This window comes from Penicillium pulvis (genome assembly GCF_028828015.1).
Source record: "Penicillium pulvis strain IBT 33274 chromosome Unknown scaffold_8_segment0_segment0, whole genome shotgun sequence".
Classification (NCBI taxonomy): domain Eukaryota; kingdom Fungi; phylum Ascomycota; class Eurotiomycetes; order Eurotiales; family Aspergillaceae; genus Penicillium; species Penicillium pulvis.
The window spans coordinates 4,656,356-4,682,974 of record NW_026643080.1 but is presented as its reverse complement, the minus strand read 5'-3'; the positions used below and the strand labels follow the sequence as shown (position 1 = coordinate 4,682,974).

Sequence of the window (26,619 nt, the reverse complement as noted above, 5' to 3'; positions counted from 1 at the left end):
AATCTTGTTGTCTTTCGGCTTTTGCATGATATCCCTTCCCCAGCGACGATTTCTTTCATTCTCTCCTACGCTTTTTCCTAATTCTTTCTTCCCAAAAAGGCTTGATTCTAATCCTGCATGCCGTCGTTGGGGATTCTTGTTACTTCAGCTTCTAACATCGCTTTTGTCCATTTGTTCATACTCTCAGCATCGTTCTACTTGTTAATCTTCTAAGAACCTGCAAAGCAAATACCAAGACCGTGTGGTCTACATCGAGCACATACCATTTTGCTTTTTCTTCTTCTTTTTCTGTAATCTTTGATACAGGCAAATGGTCAAATTACTTGCTTGAGTGGGCTTCTCAGGGGTATTTTTGTCGTGATAGGTAGAAGCGTCGACAAACGCGAAAACAGTTTTACACCAATTAACCCTCTCATATCTTCCTATAATGTAATTAATTGTCAATCCACGAATTATGCTCTCTTTTCTCATTTCTATTGTGGTTTGTTGAACCCTGAACTCAGGCGGTGTCGATAACGTTGATCCAGACCCCCACATCTTCCCCCCGAGAGCTCCTTCACTCCGAACCTCAACGGGATGAGCCCTGGATATCCACAATGCTCTCGGGTATCCTGATCTTCAATCAGAAGGGCGAGAACCTCATCTTCCGCGCTTTCCGCAGCGACTGTCGACCGCGCCTGGCTGATATCTTCCGCATCCAAGTCATCTCCAACCCGCAGGTCCGCTCCCCGATCCTGACACTAGGCTCGACCACCTTCAGCCATGTCAAGCACGAGAATATCTACCTGGTCGCTGTGACCAAGAGCAATGCCAATGCTGCTCTGGTCTTCGAGTTCCTGTACCGGCTTATCATGCTGGGTAAGAGCTACTTTGGCAAGCTGGACGAGGAGGCCGTCAAGAATAACTTTGTGTTGATTTACGAATTGCTTGATGGTGAGTTACGCTTCTATTGGTCTCCCCAATAATAGATCTAGATGTCTAATCACTGTCTCTGGCCTGCTAGAAATCCTCGACTTTGGATACCCACAGAACACCGACCCCGATACGTTGAAAATGTACATCACCACCGAAGGTGTCAAGTCAGCCATCGCGAACTCGCCAACAGACTCTAGCCGAATCACCATGCAAGCAACGGGCGCGCAATCATGGCGCCGTGCTGATATTAAGTACCGCAAGAACGAAGCCTTCGTAGACGTGATCGAAGACGTCAATCTCCTGATGTCAGCGACCGGCACCGTCCTGCGCGCCGACGTCAACGGTCAGATCGTCATGCGAGCATATCTCACCGGTACACCGGAATGCAAATTTGGACTCAACGACCGATTGCTCCTCGACACCAGCGACACCACGGGTGCAGCGAAGAGCCGCGGTGGTGGCGGGACATCAGGTGCTGGAAAGGCGACCCGAGCTGCGGCGGGCTCTGTCACACTTGAGGACTGTCAATTCCATCAATGCGTTAAGCTGGGGCGATTCGATGCAGACCGGATTATCTCGTTCGTGCCGCCGGACGGCGAGTTCGAGTTGATGCGGTACCGGGCTACGGAGAATGTAAACCTTCCGTTCAAAGTTCATCCTATTGTGCGGGAGATTGGTACAACGAAGGTCGAGTACAGTGTGGCCATCAAGGCGAATTATAGTGCGAAGCTGTTTGCGACGAATGTCATCATTCGTATTCCCACTCCGCTAAACACGGCCACGACTACCGAACGTACTAGTCAGGGCCGTGCGAAGTATGAGCCCGAGCATAACAATATTGTTTGGAAGATTCCTCGGTTCTCTGGCCAGGCTGAGTTTGTTCTCAATGCGGAGGCTACGCTTACTTCCATGACACACCAAAAGGCTTGGAGTCGGCCGCCGCTTAGCCTTTCGTTTAGTCTTCTTATGTTTACCTCGTCTGGTCTGCTGGTGCGCTATCTGAAGGTCTTTGAGAAGAGCAATTACAGCTCTGTTAAGTGGGTGCGCTACATGACCCGCGCTGGTAGCTACGAAATCCGGTATGTTTGACGTCGTGATCTCTTCTGATACCACACTAACCCACTTTTTAGATTTTAAGGTGATTGGAACTGGATTAAAGCGAGCGTGTGCTTCAAACAGTCTGTTGTCGCAGTAGGCTATGACCATCAGGCTAGGTGTCTGGCGTCGGGAGGTGTTCTGTACATTCATATCTATGCTCCAATGCATCCTAAAATCGCGTTCTCAATGCGGTTCCATACCTCATGAAAATGAAATTTAATATCGCACGAAACAGCCCATAAACAGGTAATCACTCCACAAGATTAGTCTCAGTAGTAATCCCCTCCCACTCCTCGCAGACCTTCAACCTAGCCAAACAATCTTCCCTTATGACCTGAAATGCATCTGGGCCAACAGGCAACTTCAATGGCAACTTCTTCCCAGCACACTTTCCCTCTCCCCTTACAGCCTCAACGACTAATTCACAAGCCCGCTCTGGATCCCCGGCCTGCGTCCCATGCGACGCATTACAAATATCTCCAATGAGCCCTTCCAATTCCATATAGTCGGGTAATTGATTCGGCATACTGTATTTGAGATTTTCCGGCGAAAATATTCCTGTCCGGAAATGTCCAAATATCAACAAGGACGTTCGGATTCCAAATGGTTCGATCTCGCCCGCCATCTTTTGGACAATGCCTTCTAATAGCCCCTTCGAGCCTGCGTAGCTTGATGCACCTGGTACGGTTGTGTAGAGTGAGGCTGCGCCTTCGAAGAGGAGGGTGCCTGTCTTCCGGGCGCGCATTAGAGGAAGAAAGGCGCGGGATAGACTGATAGGTCCGAAGACGTTTGTGCGGAGGATGTTTGTGAGATGTTGTGTGCTGTAGATAATTAGCATCCATTGCTTCATGACATACTTCAAGGGTAGTAAGGGAAATGTTTGCGCACTCATATTGTTCTGTGATTCCAACATCCATGTAGCCTGCATTGTTGACAACTACGTCTATATGACCGTATATCTGCCATGCCTCAGCTGCTATTTCCGCGAGCTTGTGTTCGGAGGAGTTTATGTCGAGTTCGAGGACTGCGGCGCCTGCTTGCTGGAGTGCGGATAGACGGTTCACTCCGCTGATGCCCTTGTTTGCTCGGGCTGTGGCTATGACTTTGTCGCCCTGTGTCATTGTACGTTAGCTATCTAGGGATAGATCAATGCAATGTGGGCATAAGTACCTTTGCAAGAATGGCTCGTACTAGGGCCTCACCGAGGCCTGAGGAGCAGCCAGTGACGAACCAGACGAGTTGGCCGGTCATCTTCGGTAGATGTACTGTAGACGGTGTCACTCCTGATATCGGTGTTGTTGTTGACAGGCGTGTATGCTGGATGGGATGAAGCTGTAGGATCTGGGCCAGCCTGGCAGTAATAAAGAATTGGTGGGGAGATAAATTATCCCATCTTTTATGCTATTGAAAGCGTCATCAATGGTCCCGACCCACTTGAAGCTCAGCCCCGACCCATATCTAATTATTGTACGTACCCGTATGGATACTAGGGTGCCTGATTGGGGAACCGAAACCCCACAGTAGCTGTTTGAAATCACATGACCTCATTGTGGATTCTCTACTCAACTCTATCCCATTAGGCAATGCAATTCTTCTTCCCTTTTGGCTTGTTTTGAGCCGTAGCTAGCTTACAATTTTGCTCTCTGGCTCTCTGGCTCTCTGGGAGAGATACTGCCGGCTATTCTGGAAATAAAGAAAATATCTACTAGCTCGTCTACGACGTACGTTACCAAGTATGAAAGACAATATCAAATGACCGACGGTCCTTTCTACATAGTACAACCCCATACTCAATATACGGAACTCCGGAGAATTGTATGAAAGGAATATATCATATGTCATAATACCGTCAATGTAATGCTCGAATAGCACTGCGTTATGTCCAATCAACGATATCCTTCATCAATAATCTCAATCCAACATCATCACCTATGGAACGAGGGGTATTCGTCGAACTTAGAGATCCAGACAAGGCCTTATGAGCTGCCTACCACTACTGAATCTCTAAACACTTCAAGAATCGCTTTAAGAGCTGGTCGATATTTCGGCCCTGATAGCCTCGGAACCCTAAAAACCTCGACATAAGCACCTTGCGCCAGCTTGCATCATTTCTTGTGCATCGAGCCATGGCTAAGTCGTCTTTGGCCATAGGCAAATTGAAAATGTCGAAGTAATCGTGATAGAGCTTGCTTTTGGTGGGAAAAAGAGAAGGAAAAGCCTTAGTCATTAGCGGGTTGAGAATTTTCACTTCTCTTCCCCATTCGGACTCCTTGATCGGAGTGAAGAAAAGGGCCTTTTGGACTGGTGGCGACGTACTGATCAGGCACAGCCAATTTCGAGAGACTCGAGCAGATGTGAGAAGCGTGCGCATATCCGTCTGAGTCAGGATCATCTTCAGAAGTTCTAGAGTATCCAGACTTTTTTTGGGTTGCATTTCCATGATTTGGGTACTCCATGACATAACTTGCCATTATGTCCTGTTGGACTAAAAAGTCCAAATCGATAGCCATGGTTTATGGCTCCTAAGGGAGGGGCGTAGAGGATGAGCGTGTTGGTATCTGCCAAATTGCGATCCAGGCAACAGGCTGCTGTTTGTCCATATTAGGATTAGTGCCTTCTTGTGACTTGAGCCTCGCCTGGCATCCTCTCTTCCTGGATCGCTACTCCCTCAATTTGATATTATCCTGCTCCTCTTCCTACATTTGCTTTGCCCGTAAACGTAGCATCTTACGCCGCCTACTCGTTCCATGAATGAAAGGTAAACACGTTCAAAGACATGATCGTGTGTTTATCAACCGAACATAGGTTCGAGTGAAATCAGGTATACGTTTTCTGTACTTTAAAGAGCAAAACCTATCCTTTCCCTTTGGGATCATTCTAGATTAAGACTGACTGACCTTGTGCAGACCAATTGGTGACTCTCGTTTCACCAAAAGGACCACGCTCTTCCAGGATTCCTGGTACTCAGTACAGTTTTGACTTGAATTGCTGTTCATCGAACAACCTGAAAATTTGAAGACTTATACATATGGAAGAAGCACTAAAGCATAAAGATCTCGCCAGTGCATGTCAAAAGAAAACATGTCCATATGATGAAAAACTTCAAAATCGAACGGCCATCCTTCCATCCTGCACGTTGCCAGCCTTCAACAACGCTATCATCTCATTAATATCCTCCAACTGGAACTCCCTCGGATTGATCCTAGGGTAAATCCCATTCTCATGAGAAAATGCCACACACTTCGAACACCCAACCTGCCCCGGAACCAGCGCCCCGATAATCCTACCAAGCATCAGCACACCTCCCAGCTTCCCAAAGGAGTAAAAAGGACCAAACTCACTTCAAAGCATAAGTCGCTATCATTGACATCGACACGGGAACACTCTCCAACGGAGCCCCAATAGCAATCAACCTACCCTCGGGCCTAAGAATCCCGATAGCAGTCTCATACGCCTTCAACGCCCCAGAAGTAACAACCACAGCATCAACAGCCCTCCCCCCATTCAACTCCTTGACAGCTCCCAAAACATCACTCGGCGCCGTAGTCCGCGTATTAACAATCCCATCCACTACCCCGGACTCTAAAACGCCTTTCAACTGCGTCTCATTAATATCCAGCCCCAGAACCTTACATCCCATTGCATGCGCGTATTTAACTCCCATCTCACCTAAGCCCCCGACACCAACAATAGCGACCGTCTCACCATCCTTCAGCTCAGCACGACTGAGACCATCCCAGACGGTAATACCCGCACAGAAAAGTGGCGACAGTTGCGCGGCCTGAATATTCTCTTTCTCTGGGACCTTGACCGCACAAGCAGCGTCAATAAGTGTATACTCACAGAAGTACCCCGGGGCATTCATCCCTATCATCTTCGCACTGGTGCAGAACTGTGGTCCAATGTGAGTGCATTCGTAGCATGTTAGGCACATATCACGCCATAGGGGTGAGCCGACTCGGTCACCAGGTTTGAAATTATAGGGGGATGCGTCGGGACCGAGTTCTTCGACTATGCAGACAGCTTCGTGGCCTATCACTAGTGGGTAATTTGACTGGCCGAATCCGCCTGATTGGGTTATGGCTATGTCGCTATTGCAGAGGGTTGCTACTTCGACACGGACGAGGAGGTGGCGGCCTGTTGGGGTTGGGGTTGGAATTTGTTCGATAACGATCGGTTTGCCGGGCTGTGCTTTCATGAATATTTCCAAGGTTAGGTGTTTATGTCAGGGTTATAGGATACCAAGATTATCGGGGTCCTATAGGTGACTTACCTCTTTACAAAGGGCGGCTTTCATCGTTTTTGGTGCCATGTTTATTTAGAAAGAAAAAGGTTTATAGTAGACCGTTTGTTGGGACCGGAAATATAGTTCTAAGTGAAAAGCGTATTGAAAGAATTATATACAATCAGTTCCGCGGGATATCAACAGATCTCGGAAATTTCAGTGCCCAATCACCCCTCTTTGGCTCGGCTCAAAATGTCATAGATCAAGTACTTTTTGTATAGGGATTACTTATACAAGCAGCACCCCCGCAGTGGCGTTACACAAATAGCGTATGGGGATGCAGTAATCGGATAAGAGGGATCCGTGGGGCATCCAAGAAGGGGTTAGTAGATGTGGGGAGTGGGAACTGGGTATATAGTGCATGCATAACAACACTTGGCAATTTGTACAAAGATGAGCGTCTGCGCTGGTATGCATGTGACTGCACTTTGGCTTTGTGAGCACTTTGGCTTTGTGGTCTAGACTCTTCCATCACAGGCAGCATAGTAAGTGGAGATAAATAGTCTTGAAATAATGCGATTGAAGTCCAGTGGTATCTCGATAAAAGTACAGGTTCGTAGGAATACATTGCTCAACAGTTGGAGCAGAAATCAATGTGCAGGAAGCCACCCGAAGCAAAATATCAGCCAGTTGTTCCGGCGGGTGGTAAGTAATCACATAGCCAGATGCGACTCAGAATCAGATAATGCCCAAATAAGAAAAGCCCGAATAAACAAACAGAAAACAATGGTGGGATCCCAAAAAGATGGTAGTACAGCGTTGATGATACAGGGGTGATAATACAGGATATTGTAGCAATAGGTCAGGGCATCGAGGAAGGTCGTATAATACATAGGTCACAATTTGAAGGGAAAGACAGTTTTATCGGCGGGCCGGACGGAGGCCAACGCGACCCTCTCCAACGAGAGAGTTCCATCGTTGGCCCAAATCAGCCTGGTTGCTGCGGCCCATTCGGCGCGCACACTCATCCCATTCTTGTTGGGAGAGTCGGAATTTTTCAAGGACCAAATCCATGAGTTGTTGGTCTTCTTCGGCAGTCCAATCAGATGATGCTGGAGTAGATTCTTCCAATTCGATTGAAGGAAGAGGCGCATCTGGATTGATGGGCGCAGATTCTTGAATGCGCACATCGATCAGGCGCTGGGCAGGAGAAGGAGGGGATTGCGTGACAGGAGGAGAGTGTAGGGAATAGAAGTCTGTTGAAGAGAGGCCGAGCGGCAAATTGTAGGGGGCTTGCCGACGGCGTTTGGGTGTGGTAAAACGATTACGTCTGCCCATGTCCGAGTCGCTGTCGTCATCCTCGCATGATCGGCGGCGCTTGTTGGCACCGCGCGATGGCGCAGATGGAGGTGGTGGTGGTGTGGAAGCGAGTGTGATTGGAGGAGGGGTTTGTCGTGGTGATGCAGGTCGTGCGACCTTGTTGCGCGTCCGCGGTGAGCGGCGCGGAGCGTTGATGGGAAGTGGACTTTGGAGGCGTTGAGGCTTGGATCGGCGGGGCGATGGGCTCGGAGATCCATGTAACATTGATTGCAGTGCGCGGCAGGTACCGAGAAGGCCATTGCCAGATGAGTATCCTCTGTCTGAGGGAGGAGGAGTCGAGAAAAGACGGCTGGGAGTGAAGCGAGACGACCGGCGCACATCGCAGGGAATAGCAGATGGAAGCAGCATTGTTGCGGAGGTTTATATTTCTGATCGGCGCAAGAGAACGATTGAGCGAATGTATCGAGATGTATATAGGGAAGTGGGTGTAAAGTCGAGAGTTGCGACTGTTTTGCGCGTGGATTTGTGCGCGATTTGCGACGTGCGATTGCGCCGGGGATGGTTGTGAGGCGCGACGACGGTGTTGGAGAGTAAAGAATGAACGGAAGATGGTGTTGTCGAAATGCGCTTCAAGATCCACCTGTTCCGAAGAACTGGCGACGTGGTTGGGAAACGGTTGTTGTTTTAGGTGTGGTTGTTAGGGGAAGAGTTGGCGGGGGCGAAATCGGGGGCGATAAAAGGATAAAAGAAATTCGGACGCAAACGGTCAAGCGAACATCTCCCGAAAAATGTCAACAAAGGATCCACTTTTTTTCAGAATCAAAGAGTGTCGATGCCCAATATGGTATCAATATAGTATAATATAGAGAAATGATAGAAGTTTCAAGGACAGTGTCAATTGTAAAAGAGAGGAAATAATAGTCCAAGCGAGAGGAATCCGGTTCAAGCAACGAATGACTTGACCGATGACGATTATGGATTATCAGGTGTTGAATACACACTGTACAAACTGTCCAGAGATAGCGCTCTGCTTTTTCTATTATACCCTACAATCTCTCTGTGCCTGACCCCTCGCACTCATCCCACTCTAATCGTGGACTCCCAGTGAAACAAAGGAGGGCAGGGCTCAAAGGAGACCTCCATGCAAGGAGGTTCACCACCCTCGTTATCTCAAGAGGGGATTCTGAGAGAGGCACGAGCTGCCCCCTGAAACGACTTGCACCGTGCATATTGATCTAGCGTCCTCATTACATTTCCTAGTATGGTTGCAGGCCCGCTATGTCTCCATAGATCATTGACAAAAGCTCCTAGTCGGGAGTGATCATCGGCCTCATGACTGCATCAATTAAAAATCATATGTCATGACGTGCAGGGCTTTAATTGGGACCGTGCATCAGGTACGAAGCGAATGAGCAACGAATCCTGGCTTTGGGGGCTTTGCCACTGGCCCCAATTGGTGCGGGCCGACGCGTTTTAATACTTCTAAGATACTCCGTAGGGTTTCCTGCTCCTTCAGTGGTCCAGGAGTTACTTCTCCCCTACCATGCCATTCCCTGGAAAGCCTACCACTGGGAGCATTCTAATCCTTCTATCCTTTCTGCCTTTCAAGGTTGTAGAGCTTTAGTCCAATGTACACTTTTCTATAGACGAAGATGACCTCGAGTTATACCGTAAGATAACCGTTTCGTATCGGCACGCGTCAGTCGCGTGTGAAAACCTTGAGCCACGCGACGGAGCGCGTCACGCATCGACCAATCATACATTACCGGATCCACTCTGTGAAAGTACCATGATTGGTTGATTACAACCGTACCTGACGATCACCAGTACGACTACGAGGTACTAAGTTTAGATTTGAAGAGAACTCCAAGGCACTTCAAGGGCCAAATTCAGATAAAAGGGCCACGGGCCAGAGCCAGCGGCCAGTGCACCCGGAGAAAAAGAAGGGTCGAGGGTCGAGCGTGAACCTTCAGCTGTTTACTTGGAAAACACGAAGTCCAATGGACCTTTCCACCTAAACCATTCCAGTTTACGAAGCTTATCAGTCTGACAGCGTGGAGCTATTGTTCAGATTCTATTCGAATGTTTTACACATCAAATCTTACATTCAAAATGTACTGACAATGTACAGCCTCGTGAGGACTGCGTTGTCAATTAAACTCCAGTACCCCGCTTCGTCCTTGCTTCCTGCAGACCCCAGTTGCCCCGGCAAGATCCAACTTGCAAGATTGAATTCAGGTTCGCATAATCTTGCAGAGCCGTCTGCAACGCTATTTTCGAGTCTGATCTCTACTTGCGGGGTGCAGGTAACTGAACGTGTCTAATCTCCCATGCACACAAATCCTATCTGATTCTATATCACATCTAAAAGACTGCTTTCTTCAGCCACACCTGTAATCCACTCATCCCACCTGAGCAAAATACTTTTCTCCCTTTCTCCACCGATCAGGAATGCTCCCTCGCCCGAGTACAGTTTCCTTCCAGTTGCCTCAAACAAAGGGATCCATTTCCATTCAGGAGTGTGGCTGGGCAGGTAAGAGCCTCTTTACCAAACCACGACCCACCCTCAACCCAAGCTCCAGCCCCTCCAAAAGTGGCTCCAATCCCATGCAAGGGGTAGCTGCGATTATCCTCCCACTCATGCTCCCTATAGGCCCATACAAGGTTAACCTCGAAAGCCTCGGGCACGGTAATGCAAAACATCTAGCTCCTGCAGATGGTCTTGTTTCCTAACAACACAAAATATACTCTCGGCCAAGGAATCTTGAAGCCTCGAGCACGGTTTGCCAATCACCCCTACACGACCCTGCGAGCTCATGCAAGACATCTTGTCCACAACGGGCGCTAAGGGGCGATCATCCCCACTGCCTTCGTGCACCGCGGTGGCTGGTTACTCCTGTTGCCCCTCCAACCGGAACCCGCTAGGGCTACTTGCTCCTTCACAGAAATCCGTACTATGTATTCATCAGGTTTCACAACTTCACCTTTGTGGTCTACTTTTCCTGTCTTGGCGGCGGGTCTGCTGTCCCTCTGTCTTATATTTGTTACCGATTTGGAAGTCGTGACATTCTTCGCTGCGGATGACAGGTGATCGTCAATTTCTATTGATTAATCGCTGGCTCCATGTCTGAATCATGGTGTTAGAATGGTGGAGAAGGGGGGCCAATAATTGGATTGTGCTCGTAAAGTTGCCCGCTTGGACAGTGGTCTTGATGCCAAATCCACGGTCTGTAGCCTTGTCCTTCAGAGGAATCGAACTTGGTGCTGGCGTTTACAGAGACTTTGTGGTCAGGATTCATATGTGTGCTGAAAATGATAATTTTGGTTCCGGCTTAGAAGCTTGGAGCGCTTGGACAAAGAGCCTGGATATGGTTTCCAAGTTCAATGTACCAGGAGCTCATGGCGTGATGTCTTTTGTCATGGGGCTTTTCTGCGACGAGTTCCCCTCTCATTGGCATACACACCTCAGCAGATCCACCGGTCTTGGATAGGATCGTCAGTTTGGACTCTTGCTGGGTCCAGTCTTCTCCTTCCACCTAGGTCCACTAGCCTCGGGCTACCATATCCAGGCTTTGCGGCCCTTGGTTACCCGATGTGCCCACCTACCCTCCTTATCTCCTTCCCAGTGGCTACGAGCCTATCCCAAACTTGGATTGATCTAGGGGCTAAAGAGCCCGCAGGCATCAATTTGATGAGCCGAGGCGCTTTTGTCCTCCATTACAGCCAATCAGGTGAGCCTTCCCCCCTCCTACTCTCTATCTTATCCACAATTAAGGGTTTTTATTCCTTCATCCCCTCTTTTCTGCACTTGCCACTGTGGGTGCCTTGTTGGATTATTGGTTCTGTGATCAACTCCTGTCTGAAGACCATGCTTTTTATGGTTGCCCTGCCTTTCTGGGCCCCAAGTGATGAACTGTTGTTTCACACTGCTTTTTCTAATAAGCTTCCAGCTTTGAAGTATTACTAGAAACGATCCCATTGGATCAAAAACCCCTCCATGTAGCTGATTCGGAAGTGATTCTGTATCTACCCAGGTCAGAAATACTTCCTCTGTCCCAACCAAACCAAACCTTGAAAGCCAGCATGAATCGTCTTTTTACAGGACATGCCTTAATTGTTGAGGTGTTGCTTGCAAGCTTGTTTGCTGTCTGCTTCGTCAGCTTCTCACCCCCTCCATATAGGCCTCTTGTGCGAGAATTCTTTTTCCACAAGCCATCATTCCTTGACCTCCCTTCTTAACCAATATATTATTAATTAATTTTTTTTTGTAAAAAAAAGGATCAACTATTGGATTATAGGTCCAATATTTGCTAAATTCTCGGGCCTCAGCTAGCTCGATATCGTCCACCTAACGAAGACCCACCATCTATACATACACAAGGCATGGCAGGTGTGCAACTTCAGAGTTCGAAGCTGTGATAGGAAGCGAAGTGATAAAGACCAAATTTGCGAGCAAATTTTATATTTGCTGACACTTGTTCATTACTCTTTGATAGTACTTCGGGAATCTTGGAGCAGGTGTTCAAAGTGCTGCTGCCATCACCATTAAAGTGCACGCATTCAACACCCCCCCTCCCCCCCTCAAAGACCTGATCATCCGGAAAATATCACTTGACTGACCGGGTTTCCACGGTAAGTTCTCGTTAATCGAAAGGTTATATCCTGTCTCGGTTGACAGATTGCCACATCTGCTGCAGTTTCATTGCAGGCAGGTTGAAGTTCTGGGGCTGGTCGAGTACTCGAGTTTTCGTAGGCTCAATCACAATAACTCTTCGAGTTCCGCGGCCGTGGCCGCACATGCCATAGGTGTGTTTGCCTGGCACAGACTGTCAATGCGTGCGTGGCATGCGACGACGCACGTTTCCCGTGAATGATTGACTCTTTGCCGGTGGGAACCTCGGAGCCAGCCAGGTGCCTATATAACAGCAATGTTTTTCGGCAGACTAATTGCTCGTTATGAAAGCGTGTGATGTAGTCGACACCGGTAATCGTACACATCCTCATTCACACCCGCGGCAATCGTGTCTTTGGAGAAGCCCTCCAGCACACCAATTAAATTGTATTTTCGACCCTTCAACTTGTCACTCCTCCCCGCGCCCAAGGACAAATTCCTCGGTGGGAAGGTGTGTGATTTTGTCGACATCGGTCCGGCGTCAATGAGAGTTGAACCTGACGGTATGGCAGGGTTCCATAGGGCGTCCCTGGCTCTCAATTCTGCCTCACTGCTGACTTCACTAGTACGTGAACATTGATCACATGTCAGTGATATCAGTAATGACCGCGCCACTGCGGCTACTCGATCTCTCTTCAGCGAGAGAGTGCCAGGACGCCTCCGCGCGTGCCTCTGCGTCGATTTTTATCCAGCAGTGACGCAGCGCCGCACTGACCCCCATCCGGTCCGCCTCGCGCCTGTGGAGCAATCTTAAGAGAAAGTCCTTAGCTGCCATGCTCACCTCTGCCTCATTCAGGTCTTCCTCCAGGATTGCCATTTGGGGAGACAAATCCACGTAGGGGTCGCTGATTGGGATTCTCGCGAGTAACAGCCAGCTGCATACGCAGCCGAGGGCCCAGAGGTCCACGGCTTTGCTGTAGCCCTGCGTGTTACTCCGGCGTAGCTCGCTGTTTTCCGAATTAGCTGGTTAATTTGGAGGCTTTGGATGGGAGAGACACTTACGGTGCGCAAAAAGGTCGGGTCCCGACTGGGGTCGTCATGCGTTCTTGACCAACGCGTCGGGAGATGCCAAAGTCGGTTAGTACCACCCTCGCATCATCTTCATGTCCTGTCATCAGGATATTCGCCGGTTTGATGTCCCGGTGAACAATCCCTTGACCATGAAGATAGTCGAGGGCAAGCAATAATTGATGAATAATGCTTGCCGCATGGGTTTCCTCTAGCCGACCCTTTTCCTGGATGAGGGAGGTCAGATCTCCACCGGTAAAGAGCTCGGTAAAGATGTAACTGGAAAGAATTAGCAATCTATGTGACTACTAGGTAACAAGATATTATCAGCTTACAATGAGACATCTGACCGGAAAGCCCTTTCCAGGTAAAGGATATTTGGCTGTGTCTTAATGTCAGTGGAGATCAAATTAAACCTTACGGAGAGAAACTTACATGGTTGAGGCCAGCAAGTATCCGAAGCTCTTGAGTATGAACTGCAAATTTTGCCTGGATGCGGCTCTCAAACCTCTCTCTCCGTATCGCGACGGTAGATGGTGAGTCCATGCTGGCTTTCGACGGAGCTCCTGGGCTGTTGGAGCGTTGGGGTGCTTCACGCCGGATTGCTGCCTCCACTGCCGCAGTGCATGCCACTCTGAGTGCCTGCAGATCGACCATCTTGCAAGCTACCTGACGTCCGGTGCTTTTATGAGTGGCCATGTGAACACGACCAAAACCACCGGCCCCTAGGACGCGGTCCGTTATGACGTATTCTTCACTGAAGGTCTGGAACTTTGTTAGTATTTAGAAGGTGAGTTGAGTCGAAACAATACATACGGCCATTTCTCGCTCTTGAAGGGAGCTAATAAGATCTTCTCGATCATACTTCTCCGGCTCATATTGCACATGGACGTCAGGTGCAAGCGTAAGCACATCCCCGTTGCTCAGTAGACATACTCCATTGTTGGGTTTCATGGAACATCCATTGTGCAATGTTCCATTTTGGGATATATCTTGAGCAAAAACGAGGGCCGGGATTTCCGGTCTGCTGGAAGATGCCGGGAGGATAGTGAAGATTCGGACGTGTTTGTGTGAGATGCCTACTGAAGAGACACGATAATTGCTAATTAGGGTGTCATACCATGGTTAATAAGGAGAATCAACACGTAGGTACGTACGTACCTACGCATGTACGTATGAACATACCAGTCTGGGTCATGTCCGATGAAAAGATCCTCATCACTGCAGATGCGCACTGGGTTCGGGCAATCCCCCACAAAGTCATATGGATATAACGTGCCCACTGGAAACAATAATTCCGAGGTCTCTGAAAGGTGCTCCATGATGGTAATGAGGAACCAACGGCGAAGACGATCAAGATGATGGAGATGATGACAATGATTGGGAAATTGATGGAATTGGTGGGATGGATGGAAAATTAGGACTTGAAGGTTGACGACTGTGAGAGAAGGTGGCAAGGCAAGGCGTAACTGATATTGTTAAGGATGAGTCGTTGATATTTCATTATTCATCGCAAAAGATTTTGTCACTAAACCACACGAATGGCAAAAAGGCAAATTGAGTACTGCAAATCAACGCTGGACGAATCCCCTCCAGTTACAAAATAGTTTAAGAACATTAGATGATTTGTAGTACGCAGTATGCGTGCACTCATTTGCCCTGCATTCGTCGGAACCGCTCCTCTGCGGCTCTCGCCCGTCGTTCACGCTCCAATCGCATCTTCATTTCAGGAGTCATTCCTCGTGTCTCTTCGTCTCGTTTCTCGGCAGCTGACTTTTCAACAGCTCCAACGGTGCGTCCACCAGGTCTATACGCCTGCTTGGCTGCTCTTTCGGCATCCTCCTTTTGCAAGCGCTCCAACCCAGCCTTACGACGATTATTTTCCTCTTCTTCAGCAGCGATTCGCTCCCGATCAGCCCGGCTTTCCACATCTAACTTTGACACCGCGGATGGGACCTTAGCGGCCGTCCAATCCCACTTAGATTCCCCTAGCTCATGGCGTGCAATACGGAAGGCATCACGTGTGGCCCGGTCTCCCGCAAGCTCAAAAGGTGTCCTACCCTCGTTATTCACGACAGTGGGATCTGCCTGTGCCCTGGTGAGGAGCGCATTCACAACGGCAGGACAATTCAAATTTGCGGCAAGATGAATAGGCATAGGACAACGGAAGTTTTGTGTTGAATCAGCAGGTTGAAATACAAACGACGGAGGAATGGAGTTGGTTGAGATGTATGACATCAAAGCAGGAATCTTTGACCGTCGAATGAGGGCCTGTATCTGTGATGTATGCAACAAGGCAGCTTCCTCTTCCTTCGATAGCTTCTGCTTCTGGGGCTGCGGGCGTGGGGTGGGTTGCTTGGCCTCTTCTTTCTGCTTGGCGGCTGCTGCCGCCGCTGCCAATGCAGCTTCGTCGATCTCGCTGATCTTTATCCTAGTCAATTCTTTAAAGCTTCGCATAAGCTCCGCCTGGGTCGCCCGGCGCGTATTGAAAGGAAATCCTCTGATGCGGGGATCATTCTGCTTCAAAACCTGGCCTTCATGCTTGTCGAAGAGAATCTTTCGGTTTGTGTTTCCAGTTGCGCGAATGAACAACACCTCGGCAGTATCAATCATTTTTCGCCAGTCAATAAGCAGCTCCCGGATGTCTTTCTCCAGTGCAGCTTCGTTATAACGTCGCAGGGTAGAACCAGCCGAGTGTGCTGCACCTCGTGAGGCGTCGCTTGCAGATTGAGAGCCACCCTGCTTTCTTCGTGTGGTATAACGGTGAAATGTCTTGTGCGCAATGACTCTCGCCTGTCGCTCCTCGACGCCTCCCTGCTTGCGATGGATCTCAGGCGCCAAGGACACCAGCATGGCGGCGAAATGACCACCTCCGATCATACACATGAAAATATGGGCACCCGATGCGGCGGGATCCTGGCCTTGCGCATTGTTGGTACGCGCCTTCACTGGTGCCAGTTGCTTTTTTCGTATGGTCTCCACCAAGTTACCCGGCTCATTCTGCTCGGCGGCCGAGAAAATGGCCCGATAGACGCCTAGCGACTTATTTGATGGCAGACCAGAGCTGGACATCCAGAACAAGGGATTTTTCGCCACTCCTTTTTTCACGACTGTCTCATCCTCGTCATTGTTTCCGGACAGCTTTGCTTGCTTTTTGAGTAAAGCCGTGAGTGTTGTGTCGGCGCTACCATCAGCTTCTTCTTCGTCTGATTCCGAAGATTCTGATCCCGAAATCGACTCATCAAGTTCACCAACTGCCTTTGCAAACTGGATCTCGTCAAGCGGCGCATTGCCGCGCAGTTGCGCTTTGATGTTGAACCGGTGGTGGTCGGAGCGCACGTGGCTACGCTGTTCCTGCACGTTTATATAGGAAACCTTGCAGAGCGCACATGATGATGAAGTTGCGATGGAAAGGTCCTGCGCCGCTTCGGTATCTCTCGCAGAGACACCGGATGTGGGGTCGTCGAGGGGTTGATGTTCAGTCTTCGTTGTTAAGGTCGCAAGAAGTTCCGGCGGAAGGTCATAGACTGTTGACGAGTCAGCGAGAAGGTTACCCCTCATTGAGGTAGCACCTACCGTATAAAGGCTTTTTCAACAGCTCTTCAAGGTGTGAAGAGTCGACCATGGTGAATCAGTCTTTAAATGGAGTGCTTTGAACGGAGTGATGATCGTCTTCCGGCGCGGGTTAGGTGCTGACCGCCTAGCACGGGCGGCAGGAGCGAGCTTTTATAACTGCGTTGAATAACCTCTCTGTCGGGTTAAGACTGTGGGGCTACAGCACAGCTTCCGTCACTAAGCAGTGGAAAGCAGGTAGATTTGTGAATGTGGCTGTACAGGACAAGCTATACCACAATCGTTGTCCGATATGACTCACGGTGGGGACAAATTTGAGGAGCCTTGGAAATTTTTTTGATGTATGAGTCGGAATGCGTGCCAATACCTTGGAAGCGCATTTGAACGTGTCATAAATTCAATGTGAATTACCACTTTTGATTCTTCAAACACTGGCCCTCCAGGACTATAGTACGGTGTTTTCTTTACTTGGGAAGACCCATGGATTACGACTGGTCTCTGATTACTTATTGCGGTGACCTAGTTACCTTAAAACTACCGCCCACGTGTTACGTCATACGCAAATGTATTCAACCACAACTGACTGTATGGTATGGGTACTGTAGCAACATTGTGTAGCTGGCCATGTCCGAACTTCTAGCTGCCATTTAGAACCTATGCGAGGATGTACGAGTTCGAACACCTAGGTAGTTTATGAGTATCCTGTTGCATATGCCCACCAGGTGGGTAAACATGCCAAGGTTGCAAGTATAAAAGGTACCTAGGCGGCTCAGATATATATTCAAGCTGTCCACCTCCAGGGCTGGGCAGATATGTCCCCGCTTAGGCAATCGGGTTCAGGTTAACACATATGCAAGGACCCGAACAGGTTCTACCCAAAAAATTGAGTTTGGAGATGGCTTAAGTATTCTCATAAACTTATAGATGATTAAAGGCCCAATCAAATATTGAGGATAATAGTTCTTGATAGGAGCTGCAGCGTGGGATCTAAGCCCGCATTGGGCCTAGTTACTGCTTATCATCAATCCACGTGACCGGGAGGGGGAAATGTGTAAAACACAACATCTTAAATTATTTTCAATTGCTGCAAATCGAGTACTGTCCAAAGCAGTTTCTAGATCCTAGGGTGTACCCCAAGAATCCTTGCTTTTGTCATACAGTGGGGAGTCTCCACTTTGGGACTGGGGCTCGTTGCGGTAAGCAAGGCCGACCGGAATTTACGGCGTCAGAAGCTCGGTCTTTTACTAAGCAACCGTTAGCCTTGGGAGTTTCCCGACTCACTTGACTTTCTTCTTGCGCAAACCCGAATGGAACACTGGGATCTTGTTGCTTGACACGAAAATGTTGGACGGCTCTTCCCAGGTGTTTCTGGGGGACTCCCAACTGGGAGTCTCGCAATCGCATCTCGTATCCGTCTTTGATCGTCAACGGCATTCTTTCTGCGGCGATTCGGAAGGATGGGGTCCGATGAGCTCCACGGGCTTCCACCTCACCCCGTGCTTTCTGGACGTCACCGTCGCCGTTGTCGCTGCCTGGGGCTTACTCGGTGGTGCTGGTGCGCTCTGGTTGTTGCTCAAGAAGCGGATTCCTGCGCCAGTCTCGAAGAACTGGCATTTCTACGCCAAGTTGGTTCGTGAATCCCTTATCGCTTTTTCGCCGTGAATGCAGATCTATCCGTTACTAACATTCCCAATCGATATAGGTCGTACTCGCTCATCTGCTATTCGTCACTGCCCTTCAAACAGCCATTCTAGCCGAGACACAACCAAACAGCTTCTGGGCCGACTTCCGTTTCTGGTCATCGGTCCTGACCTTTGCCTCGCAAGGTGTGATCTATGCAGTGCAGTATTTTGAGCATTGGCGGAGTCGCCAGCCAAATGGGGTGGTCCTGTTTTACTGGCTCTTCTTCATTATCGCTTATGCCGTCAAGCTGCAATCCCTTGTCTCCCGACAGGAGTACTTGACCAGTCTACCATATTTCGTCTGCATCAACGTCAGCCTGGGATTGGCGCTACTGGAATTCGTGCTCGAGTATTTTGTTCCGAAGAAGCAGAGTGCTTATGATGCGCTGGGCGATGAGGATGAATGCCCCTACAACTATGCCGATATCTTTTCGGTCCTTACCTTTGGTTGGATGACCCCATTGATGAAGTTTGGGTACAGCAACTACCTGACTCAAGATGACCTGTGGAACCTTCGTCGTCGGGATACCACCCGTGCCACTCTTGACGACCTTAGTAGCGCCTGGGAGGTAGAGCTCGAAAAGAAAAAGCCATCTCTTTGGATCGCACTATTCAAGGCGTTTGGCGGTCCTTATATTCGTGGTGCCATCATTAAGTCGGGCAGTGATATGCTTGCCTTCGTGCAGCCACAGCTCCTGCGGTACCTGATCACTTTTATTGATTCATACCGACGCCCTGATCCTCAGCCAGTCATCCGCGGTGTTGCCATTGCCTTGGCTATGTTTATTGTCTCAGTTTGCCAGACAAGTTGTCTGCACCAGTACTTCCAGCGAGCCTTCGACTGTGGCATGCGGGTGAAGTCATCTTTGACAGCCCTCATTTATGCCAAATCTCTGCGACTGTCGAGCGAGGGCCGCTCGTCCAAGACCACTGGCGATATCGTCAACCATATGGCTGTTGATCAACAGCGCCTTTCGGACTTGACTCAATTCGGTACTCAGCTATTTTCTGCACCCTTCCAAATCACCCTGTGCATGCTTTCTCTTTACCAGCTGCTTGGACCGAGCATGTTCGCTGGTGTGGCTGTCATGATTTTCATGATTCCGCTCAACGGAGTCATCGCCCGGTTGATGAAGAAATTGCAGATCACGCAGATGAAGAACAAGGATTCGAGAACTCGCCTTATGACTGAGATTCTGAACAACATCAAGAGTATCAAACTCTATGCCTGGAATACGGCTTTCATGAACAAGCTCAGCCACATCCGAAATGATCTGGAACTCAACACCCTTCGCAAGATCGGTGCCACGCAGTCCGTGGCGAATTTTACCTGGACGTCAACTCCTTTCCTCGTGTCTTGCTCGACATTTACTGTCTTTGTTTTGACCAGTGACCGCCCCTTGACCACTGATATCGTCTTCCCTGCCTTGACTCTCTTCAACCTGCTGACTTTCCCGCTCTCGATTTTGCCAATGGTCATCACCTCGATTATTGAATCCTCTGTCGCAGTGAAGAGATTAACTGATTATTTCCTTGCCGACGAACTGCAGACGGGGGCTGTCATCCTCCAAGACCCCGTTGAACATGCCGGTGATGAATCGGTCCGTGTTCGCGACGCGTCCTTTACCTGGAACCGCTATTCTGGTGTTACTGTATTGGAAAACATTGATTTGAGTGCACGCAAGGGCGAGCTAAGCTGTATCGTTGGTCGCGTAGGTGCTGGAAAATCATCTCTGCTCCAATCGATATTGGGTGAATTATGGAAGGAAAAGGGTGAAGTGGTCGTGCGAGGTCGCGTTGCCTACGTTGCACAGGCACCATGGGTGATGAACGCAAGCGTTCGGGAGAATATTGTTTTCGGTCACCGATGGGATCCTGCATTCTACGACCTCACCGTGGAGGCTTGCGCTTTGCTCGATGACTTCAAGATCATGCCCGATGGGGATCAGACTGAAGTTGGCGAGCGTGGAATTTCTCTTTCCGGAGGTCAAAAGGCTAGGTTGACACTCGCCCGAGCTGTCTATGCTCGTGCAGATATCTATCTTCTAGACGACGTTCTCTCGGCTGTTGATCAACACGTTGGCCGCCATATCATCAACAAGGTTCTTGGTCCTTCCGGAGTTTTGAGCGGTAAAACCAGAATCCTTGCCACCAATGCCATCACAGTGCTCAAGGAAGCAGACTACATTGGATTGCTTCGCGACAAGACTATTATTGAATCAGGCACATATCAGCAACTCATGGCTATGAAGGGCGAGATTGCCAGTCTTGTGAGCAACAACTTGGTGGAATCCGAAGAACCCTCTCCTGTCGGCTCTGATGACGAACTTGCGAGCCACGAAGGCTCCGAGGAGACAGCCATCCTCGACAATGAAGATGATTCGGACAGCGAAGGATTGGAACAGCCCGGTTCTCTTGTCCCAATCAAACGATCGGTTGGACCTGGACGCAAGAACAGCCTTGCCACTCTACGCCGCGCTAGCACTGCCACCTGGCATGGCCCCAGACGCAAGTTAGGTGACGAGGAGAACGTTCTCAAGAGCAAGCAAACCGAGGAAACCTCTCAGCAAGGCAAGGTCAAGTGGAGTGTGTATGCCGAGTACGCCAAGAATAGCAACATTGCTGCGGTCACTCTCTACTTGATCGCTATGCTGGCAGCCCAAACCTCCCAGGTGCTTGGTAACTATTGGCTAAAGAGCTGGACTGAAGCCAATGAACAGAAAGGCGGTAATGAAAGTACGGGTATGTTTATTGGTGTCTACCTAGCCTTTGGTCTGGGCGCCTCCCTCTTGGTTATTGTGCAGAACTTGATATTGTGGATTTTCTGCTCTATTGAGGCCTCTCGCAAGCTGCACGAGCGGATGGCGTTTGCTATTTTCCGCTCGCCCATGCAATTCTTCGAAACCACCCCATCTGGTCGGATTCTCAACAGATTCTCCAGCGACATTTACCGTGTTGATGAGGTTCTTGCCCGTACCTTCAACATGCTTTTCGCCAACGCTGCTCGCGCAATGTTCACGATGGTCGTCATCGCGAGCTCCACGCCTGCCTTCTTGTTGCTGGTCATCCCACTGGCCTACGTCTACCTCAGCTACCAAAAGTACTATCTGAGAACTTCTCGTGAGTTGAAGCGTCTTGACAGCGTGACCCGTAGCCCAATCTTCGCCCATTTCCAGGAGTCCCTAGGTGGCATCTCTACCATCCGTGCCTACCGACAGGAGAACCGCTTTGCTCTTGAGAACGAGTGGCGAATGGACGCCAATCTGCGGGCCTTCTTCCCGTCTATTAGTGCCAACCGCTGGCTTGCCGTTCGTCTCGAGTTTATCGGATCGATCATTATCCTGTCTTCTGCCGGACTCGCGATCCTTTCGGTTTCTACTGGCAGCGGTGTCTCGGCAGGTATGGTCGGTTTGGCCATGTCTTACGCTCTTCAGATCACCCAGTCTCTGAACTGGATTGTTCGTCAGACCGTTGAAGTTGAGACCAACATTGTCTCTGTCGAGCGTGTTCTTGAGTATGCCAATCTGCCCAGTGAGGCACCGGAGGTGATCTTCAAGCACCGACCTGCCATTGGATGGCCTGCTCAAGGTGCCGTATCCTTCAAGAACTACAGTACCCGCTACCGCGAGGGCCTAGACCTGGTCCTCAAGAACATCAATCTCGATATCAAGCCACACGAGAAAATTGGTGTTGTTGGTCGCACTGGTGCCGGAAAGAGCTCCCTCACACTGGCTCTATTCCGACTCATTGAGCCTACCGGTGGTAATATCAGGTAAGAATGCTCCCACGGTTATCAAATGACATTTCTGACGTTGCTATAGTATTGATGGTCTCGATGTGTCGACAATTGGCTTGTTTGATCTCCGGGGTCGCCTGGCTATTATTCCCCAGGATCCTGCCATGTTCGAAGGGACGCTGCGTGACAACTTGGACCCTCGACATGTTCATGATGATACTGCACTATGGAGTGTACTAGGTAAGTTTAAACCTCTACGACAATCATTAGCGAGGAAGGAAGCTAATTACATGAAGACCATGCCCGATTGAAGGATCATGTCTCCCAGATGGAAGGTCAGCTTGATGCTCCTATTCAGGAAGGAGGTAAGAATAACCCTAACCAATTCCACATTCGCTGGCCGCTAACTAGGTCACAGGATCCAATCTCAGTCAAGGTCAGCGCCAGCTGGTCTCGCTCGCTCGGGCTCTCTTAACCCCTAGCAACATCCTTGTCCTGGACGAGGCTACTGTGAGTGCAACCGTTTTTATCAAATAAGCAGCATCGGCTAACAAATCCAACAGGCCGCGGTCGATGTGGAGACTGACGCGCTGCTCCAGCGCACCCTGCGCAGCGACATTTTCTCAAACCGCACTATCATTACGATTGCGCACCGCATCAACACCATCATCGATTCCGATCGAATCGTCGTCCTGGATAAGGGTGAGGTGGCGGAGTTTGACACCCCGGCAGAGCTTATCAAGCAAGGCGGCAAATTCTACGAACTCGCCAAGGAGGCTGGCCTGTTGGAAGGCGACAGTCTCGCCAACTCGCAAATAGCGTAAAACAGCCATCGGTCGTAATTAGCGAGGCGTTCCCGCATGACGCGGCGGAGTGCTCAGTCTGCGCTTTAGAGGCGACCAGCTCCATGATTCTGAGTGGCTCGGGGAGTCCGGGTCTTGGAGCCATCAGGTCGATCGTTGGAGCCTGGATGCTGATTGTTCAATCAATTTCCAATTTGCCTGGGTCAAGCCGCGGATTTGACCCCCGCGCCACAGTGGGTGCGGGTGTCTGTGCAGAACTGGCATACATCCCTGCTCAGGAACTTGGTTTGGACAAGGAGCCCCTGGCAGGTGAAGAAGAAGGATTTTTTTTGCCATTTGCAAAACAAACATCGACTCCTGTCTCCTATGGTCGATGCAACGCAATCGAGCACCGCTGATTGGTCCTTGGATACTTCGAAAAGTGCTTTGTTTTGTTCTTCATTTCTTTTCTCACCATATTGCTTTCTTCTTGGCCATCTGTGAACCCAGATTGCGTATCTGTACAGGATAATTCGATTGTTCATAGCATTGAAAAATACAATCATTAGCACATACATGTACCTGATCCTTGGTTGCAGAATGCAAACCACAAGCCACAAAAAAAGTAAACCATCGGCGGATCAAGATCCATGAATCTACGCCTATGCAAAAAAAAACGGTCTTTGCGTGTCCCAAAGGACAGACCCCCAAATGCTCGGACATTCGTGCTTCTCCAACCCAGTTTTGCCATGATCATTTGCAGTAGCGCCGTGCACCAAACGTGGCGGTGACATCCTATATCAAAGGATTCACACCGTGACCATTGTAGCGGTGAAGCGGGCCACCTGGCATCACCCACATCAATGCACATAAGAACAGCAGAACCAAGCGCACTCCACCGCTTCCAGTGCTTAGTCCTCGAGATAAAGACGATTTAAAGAGATAACGAGATAATTGCCATTTGGAATCTTTTCATTGAAATCACATGGTCATGCACATCAATCTAGATCGATTTGGATATCTTACGCCACCACAACCCACATCCGCTCTCGTTCGAGGCTCACATTGACCAAGAATAGATCTTGGAAATTCAAATAGATCCTTGTCAATGCATTGTACACTCGGAGGAAAATAGAAGCGAAATTGAAGGATGCTGTTTGCATTAGTTCTCCACGTATCCCCTCAATAGTGGCAACGTATACGAGTATACAGCACCCCCTTGCTCATGTGTGCGGGACATCGTCTAAACTGGGTCCGAGTACGTCTGGAGTACATGTGCATTGTGCATGCGTCGATGAGAAACGCATGGCTAAGGGGAATAGGAGAATGGAAAGTTCATTCGTGAGAAGCGATTAGGTTTATTCAGCTTGATGGGGTTTGCAGTACTGTATGTGTGGAATATGCAGGTTCGAAGCGTGGGTGGGTAGGACAGTATCCGATTCAAAGGAGAAGAAGTCCGAGAGTTGTTCCGATTTCCAAGATTCGAGTAACCGGATCTCTACGCTCTACGTAATGATATGCATTGTACCTGAGTATGGAGGGGAAGAGGGGCAAAAGGGAAATCGGAAAAAGAAGTCTATATATCAGATTTATGGCGTGGCACAGCAGATGTTGCATGCCATGCCCCTCTGGATGCTCCCACAGCGTTACGAAGGGAGGAACCTTCCTGGACTTTGATCTACCCCATGTTTTTTCCCTGGTTGGATATCGCCAGAGCATTTCTACACTCCCGGACCTTCGTTTCAGCTATCACTGGTCCAGGCAAGGGGTGGGCTCTGACAGCGGTCAGTGCACGAATAAATTTTCCCGTCTTGATTCTAGATGGACTGGAGATTAACCTTCCGGGGATACAGGATGCGGTTCCAGCAATCTTGTTCAATGGGCCACGGAGCACCGATGACCCAATCATGAAATTCCAAGCTCAAATCCCGGTCAAGATCATATTCATAATCTGATGGCAGATCTATCTTGCATCGGGATCTGTGTTGGGCGTCTGCAGGTTGTTCGACAGGGTAAGAGGGGCAGGAAAAAGAGAAAAAGAGGGGCGTCATTTGACCTCATTGATGGATTACGATGATTCTCGGATCTTCCATTCCATCTTACTGGCTAGAATTGGCCCAGCCATTTTATTTTCTTTGTTTGGTGAGAGGGTCCATTCATACCGGAGTAACGTTTCCTTTTTAGCCCCGAACATATCCGACTAACTACTCTCCACGGTGTAGCACTCAAATAGAAAAAGAAGGAAAGCTTGGTTTCTTAGATGGGAAAGGTGATAAGGTGGCGGCGTTGTCAAGAGCTGCTTGTGTGACGTCGATGCAGGATATTCTACAAGTCCTTGCACATGTACCACATGTCCCATGTACACCATATTCGGCCAGAGCCGTCCCGTTCAAGTGACACGAGTGGAACTGGTTCTCGGGAGCATCTAGCCCTACAGGCGCTTGCGGATACTTCTTGCAGGCTCCTCAGCCAGCCTCTTCAGATTTCCCCTCAGATCGACGACAGCACCGACACTAATGTAGCACTGTAGTGTTCCACAATGAGAGATGGTTTTGCAAAATCATGTGTTGTCCAAGAAGCAGCTAGTGCGATTAGCGAGAAGTTTGGAAACCTTGGACCGGGCAAGGGCAAGTAGGCTTCCTCGGTACCGGTGTCATGGGTGACAATTCGGGATTGCCTTACGCCTTATGGAGGGGTAACTCTACTCTCCCCTTCAGTAGCCTGTTCTACCCATATCCATACCCACATCAATCCCGATGGTATGGGGACCCCTTGGTCCCCGATCCTGGTAGAATGATCCAGGTGCAGATGATCATCATCGCGGACCAGGATCGCGGGATTCTGAGATCTGGCTGCATCCCGGCGCTTAGGCCTCAAGCCACGGAGGAGAAAGGAAAAAATAGGATGGTGCAATGGGGATCTGTTCCGTGTGAAGGTTTGTGGGTACTTTTGTTCTCTCTGGGCGAGTCCGAGAGTGGATATGTGAGGGGGCGGGGGCGTTCATACTTTGTTGCGGGCTTGAAGCTATTCGCGTGCGGTGGTTTACTTTCCCAATAGGGTTACTTTTTGTAAGGTTCTGGAGTTCATCATTGCCATGTGGATATGGTGGGTACAAGATGTACTCCATAGTAGTGACGTTTCGTATACCAAGCGGTGCTCCGTGATAGACTGATGATAATGGCATGCAGTACTGATGAAGTATTTGTCACGCTCAAATCCCGATCGACTCGCGTGGATCCCGGGTAAGGTGGGCCAGTTCCGTGGGAATGGTGACCCTAGACATGGATATGGGTCAAGATTTCGGGAAAGGCTTCTTTCCAACCGGGACACTAGAGGATACAGAAAGCTCATTGGCCTTGCTATGCAAGTCAAGGCTCTTTGACCTTGTACAACATAAAGGGCCAAGTCGATCACGCACCATGACATTGTTTCAGCCACACAATTTCCAGTCATGACACGATTAGGTCCGGGCGCGCATATCCAGGGACGATCTCAAAAAACGCCAGTTCGGGAAATTTGTCCGTCCCTGCATCCCTCGAGGCTGGAGTGCATTGCATTAGATCCCCAAAAGATGACGGGCCACTCAGGGAGCAGGGAAAAGAGGGAAA

The 26,619-nt window shown here is 49.5% G+C and overlaps 7 protein-coding genes across 7 annotated transcripts; 2 read left to right on the top strand and 5 right to left on the bottom strand.

The window, feature by feature from the left end:
• Nucleotides 1-596: 596 nt before the first annotated feature.
• Nucleotides 597-2,052, top strand: N7503_011171 (AP-2 complex subunit mu; the record flags this gene model as incomplete). The annotated part of the gene is made up of 3 exons (XM_057070717.1): nucleotides 597-933; nucleotides 1,004-1,994; nucleotides 2,046-2,052. The coding sequence occupies 3 exons, from the start codon at nucleotides 597-599 to the stop codon at nucleotides 2,050-2,052; spliced, it is 1,335 nt and encodes a 444-aa protein (XP_056917328.1).
• Nucleotides 2,053-2,263: 211 nt separating this feature from the next.
• N7503_011170 (uncharacterized protein) lies at nucleotides 2,264-3,264 on the bottom strand (the record flags this gene model as incomplete). Its single annotated transcript, XM_057070716.1, has 3 exons — nucleotides 2,264-2,834; nucleotides 2,902-3,125; nucleotides 3,184-3,264. 3 exons carry the CDS (start codon nucleotides 3,262-3,264, stop codon nucleotides 2,264-2,266), a joined length of 876 nt encoding a protein of 291 aa, XP_056917327.1.
• A 1,851-nt stretch (nucleotides 3,265-5,115) lies between these two features.
• N7503_011169 (uncharacterized protein) lies at nucleotides 5,116-6,211 on the bottom strand (the record flags this gene model as incomplete). The annotated part of the gene is made up of 2 exons (XM_057070715.1): nucleotides 5,116-5,296; nucleotides 5,355-6,211. The coding sequence occupies 2 exons, from the start codon at nucleotides 6,209-6,211 to the stop codon at nucleotides 5,116-5,118; spliced, it is 1,038 nt and encodes a 345-aa protein (XP_056917326.1).
• A 948-nt stretch (nucleotides 6,212-7,159) lies between these two features.
• On the bottom strand, nucleotides 7,160-7,966 carry N7503_011168 (uncharacterized protein; the record flags this gene model as incomplete). The annotated part of the gene is made up of 1 exon (XM_057070714.1): nucleotides 7,160-7,966. The coding sequence occupies one exon, from the start codon at nucleotides 7,964-7,966 to the stop codon at nucleotides 7,160-7,162; it is 807 nt and encodes a 268-aa protein (XP_056917325.1).
• A 4,844-nt stretch (nucleotides 7,967-12,810) lies between these two features.
• On the bottom strand, nucleotides 12,811-14,560 carry N7503_011167 (serine/threonine-protein kinase; the record flags this gene model as incomplete). The annotated part of the gene is made up of 6 exons (XM_057070713.1): nucleotides 12,811-13,177; nucleotides 13,233-13,517; nucleotides 13,574-13,620; nucleotides 13,674-14,003; nucleotides 14,055-14,340; nucleotides 14,424-14,560. 6 exons carry the CDS (start codon nucleotides 14,558-14,560, stop codon nucleotides 12,811-12,813), a joined length of 1,452 nt encoding a protein of 483 aa, XP_056917324.1.
• Nucleotides 14,561-14,888: 328 nt separating this feature from the next.
• Nucleotides 14,889-16,863, bottom strand: N7503_011166 (putative C2H2 finger and ankyrin domain protein; the record flags this gene model as incomplete). The annotated part of the gene is made up of 2 exons (XM_057070712.1): nucleotides 14,889-16,765; nucleotides 16,815-16,863. The coding sequence occupies 2 exons, from the start codon at nucleotides 16,861-16,863 to the stop codon at nucleotides 14,889-14,891; spliced, it is 1,926 nt and encodes a 641-aa protein (XP_056917323.1).
• Nucleotides 16,864-18,152: 1,289 nt separating this feature from the next.
• On the top strand, nucleotides 18,153-23,053 carry N7503_011165 (ATP-binding cassette glutathione S-conjugate transporter YCF1; the record flags this gene model as incomplete). The annotated part of the gene is made up of 6 exons (XM_057070711.1): nucleotides 18,153-18,440; nucleotides 18,514-22,265; nucleotides 22,315-22,469; nucleotides 22,526-22,594; nucleotides 22,648-22,739; nucleotides 22,793-23,053. 6 exons carry the CDS (start codon nucleotides 18,153-18,155, stop codon nucleotides 23,051-23,053), a joined length of 4,617 nt encoding a protein of 1,538 aa, XP_056917322.1.
• Nucleotides 23,054-26,619: the final 3,566 nt, after the last annotated feature.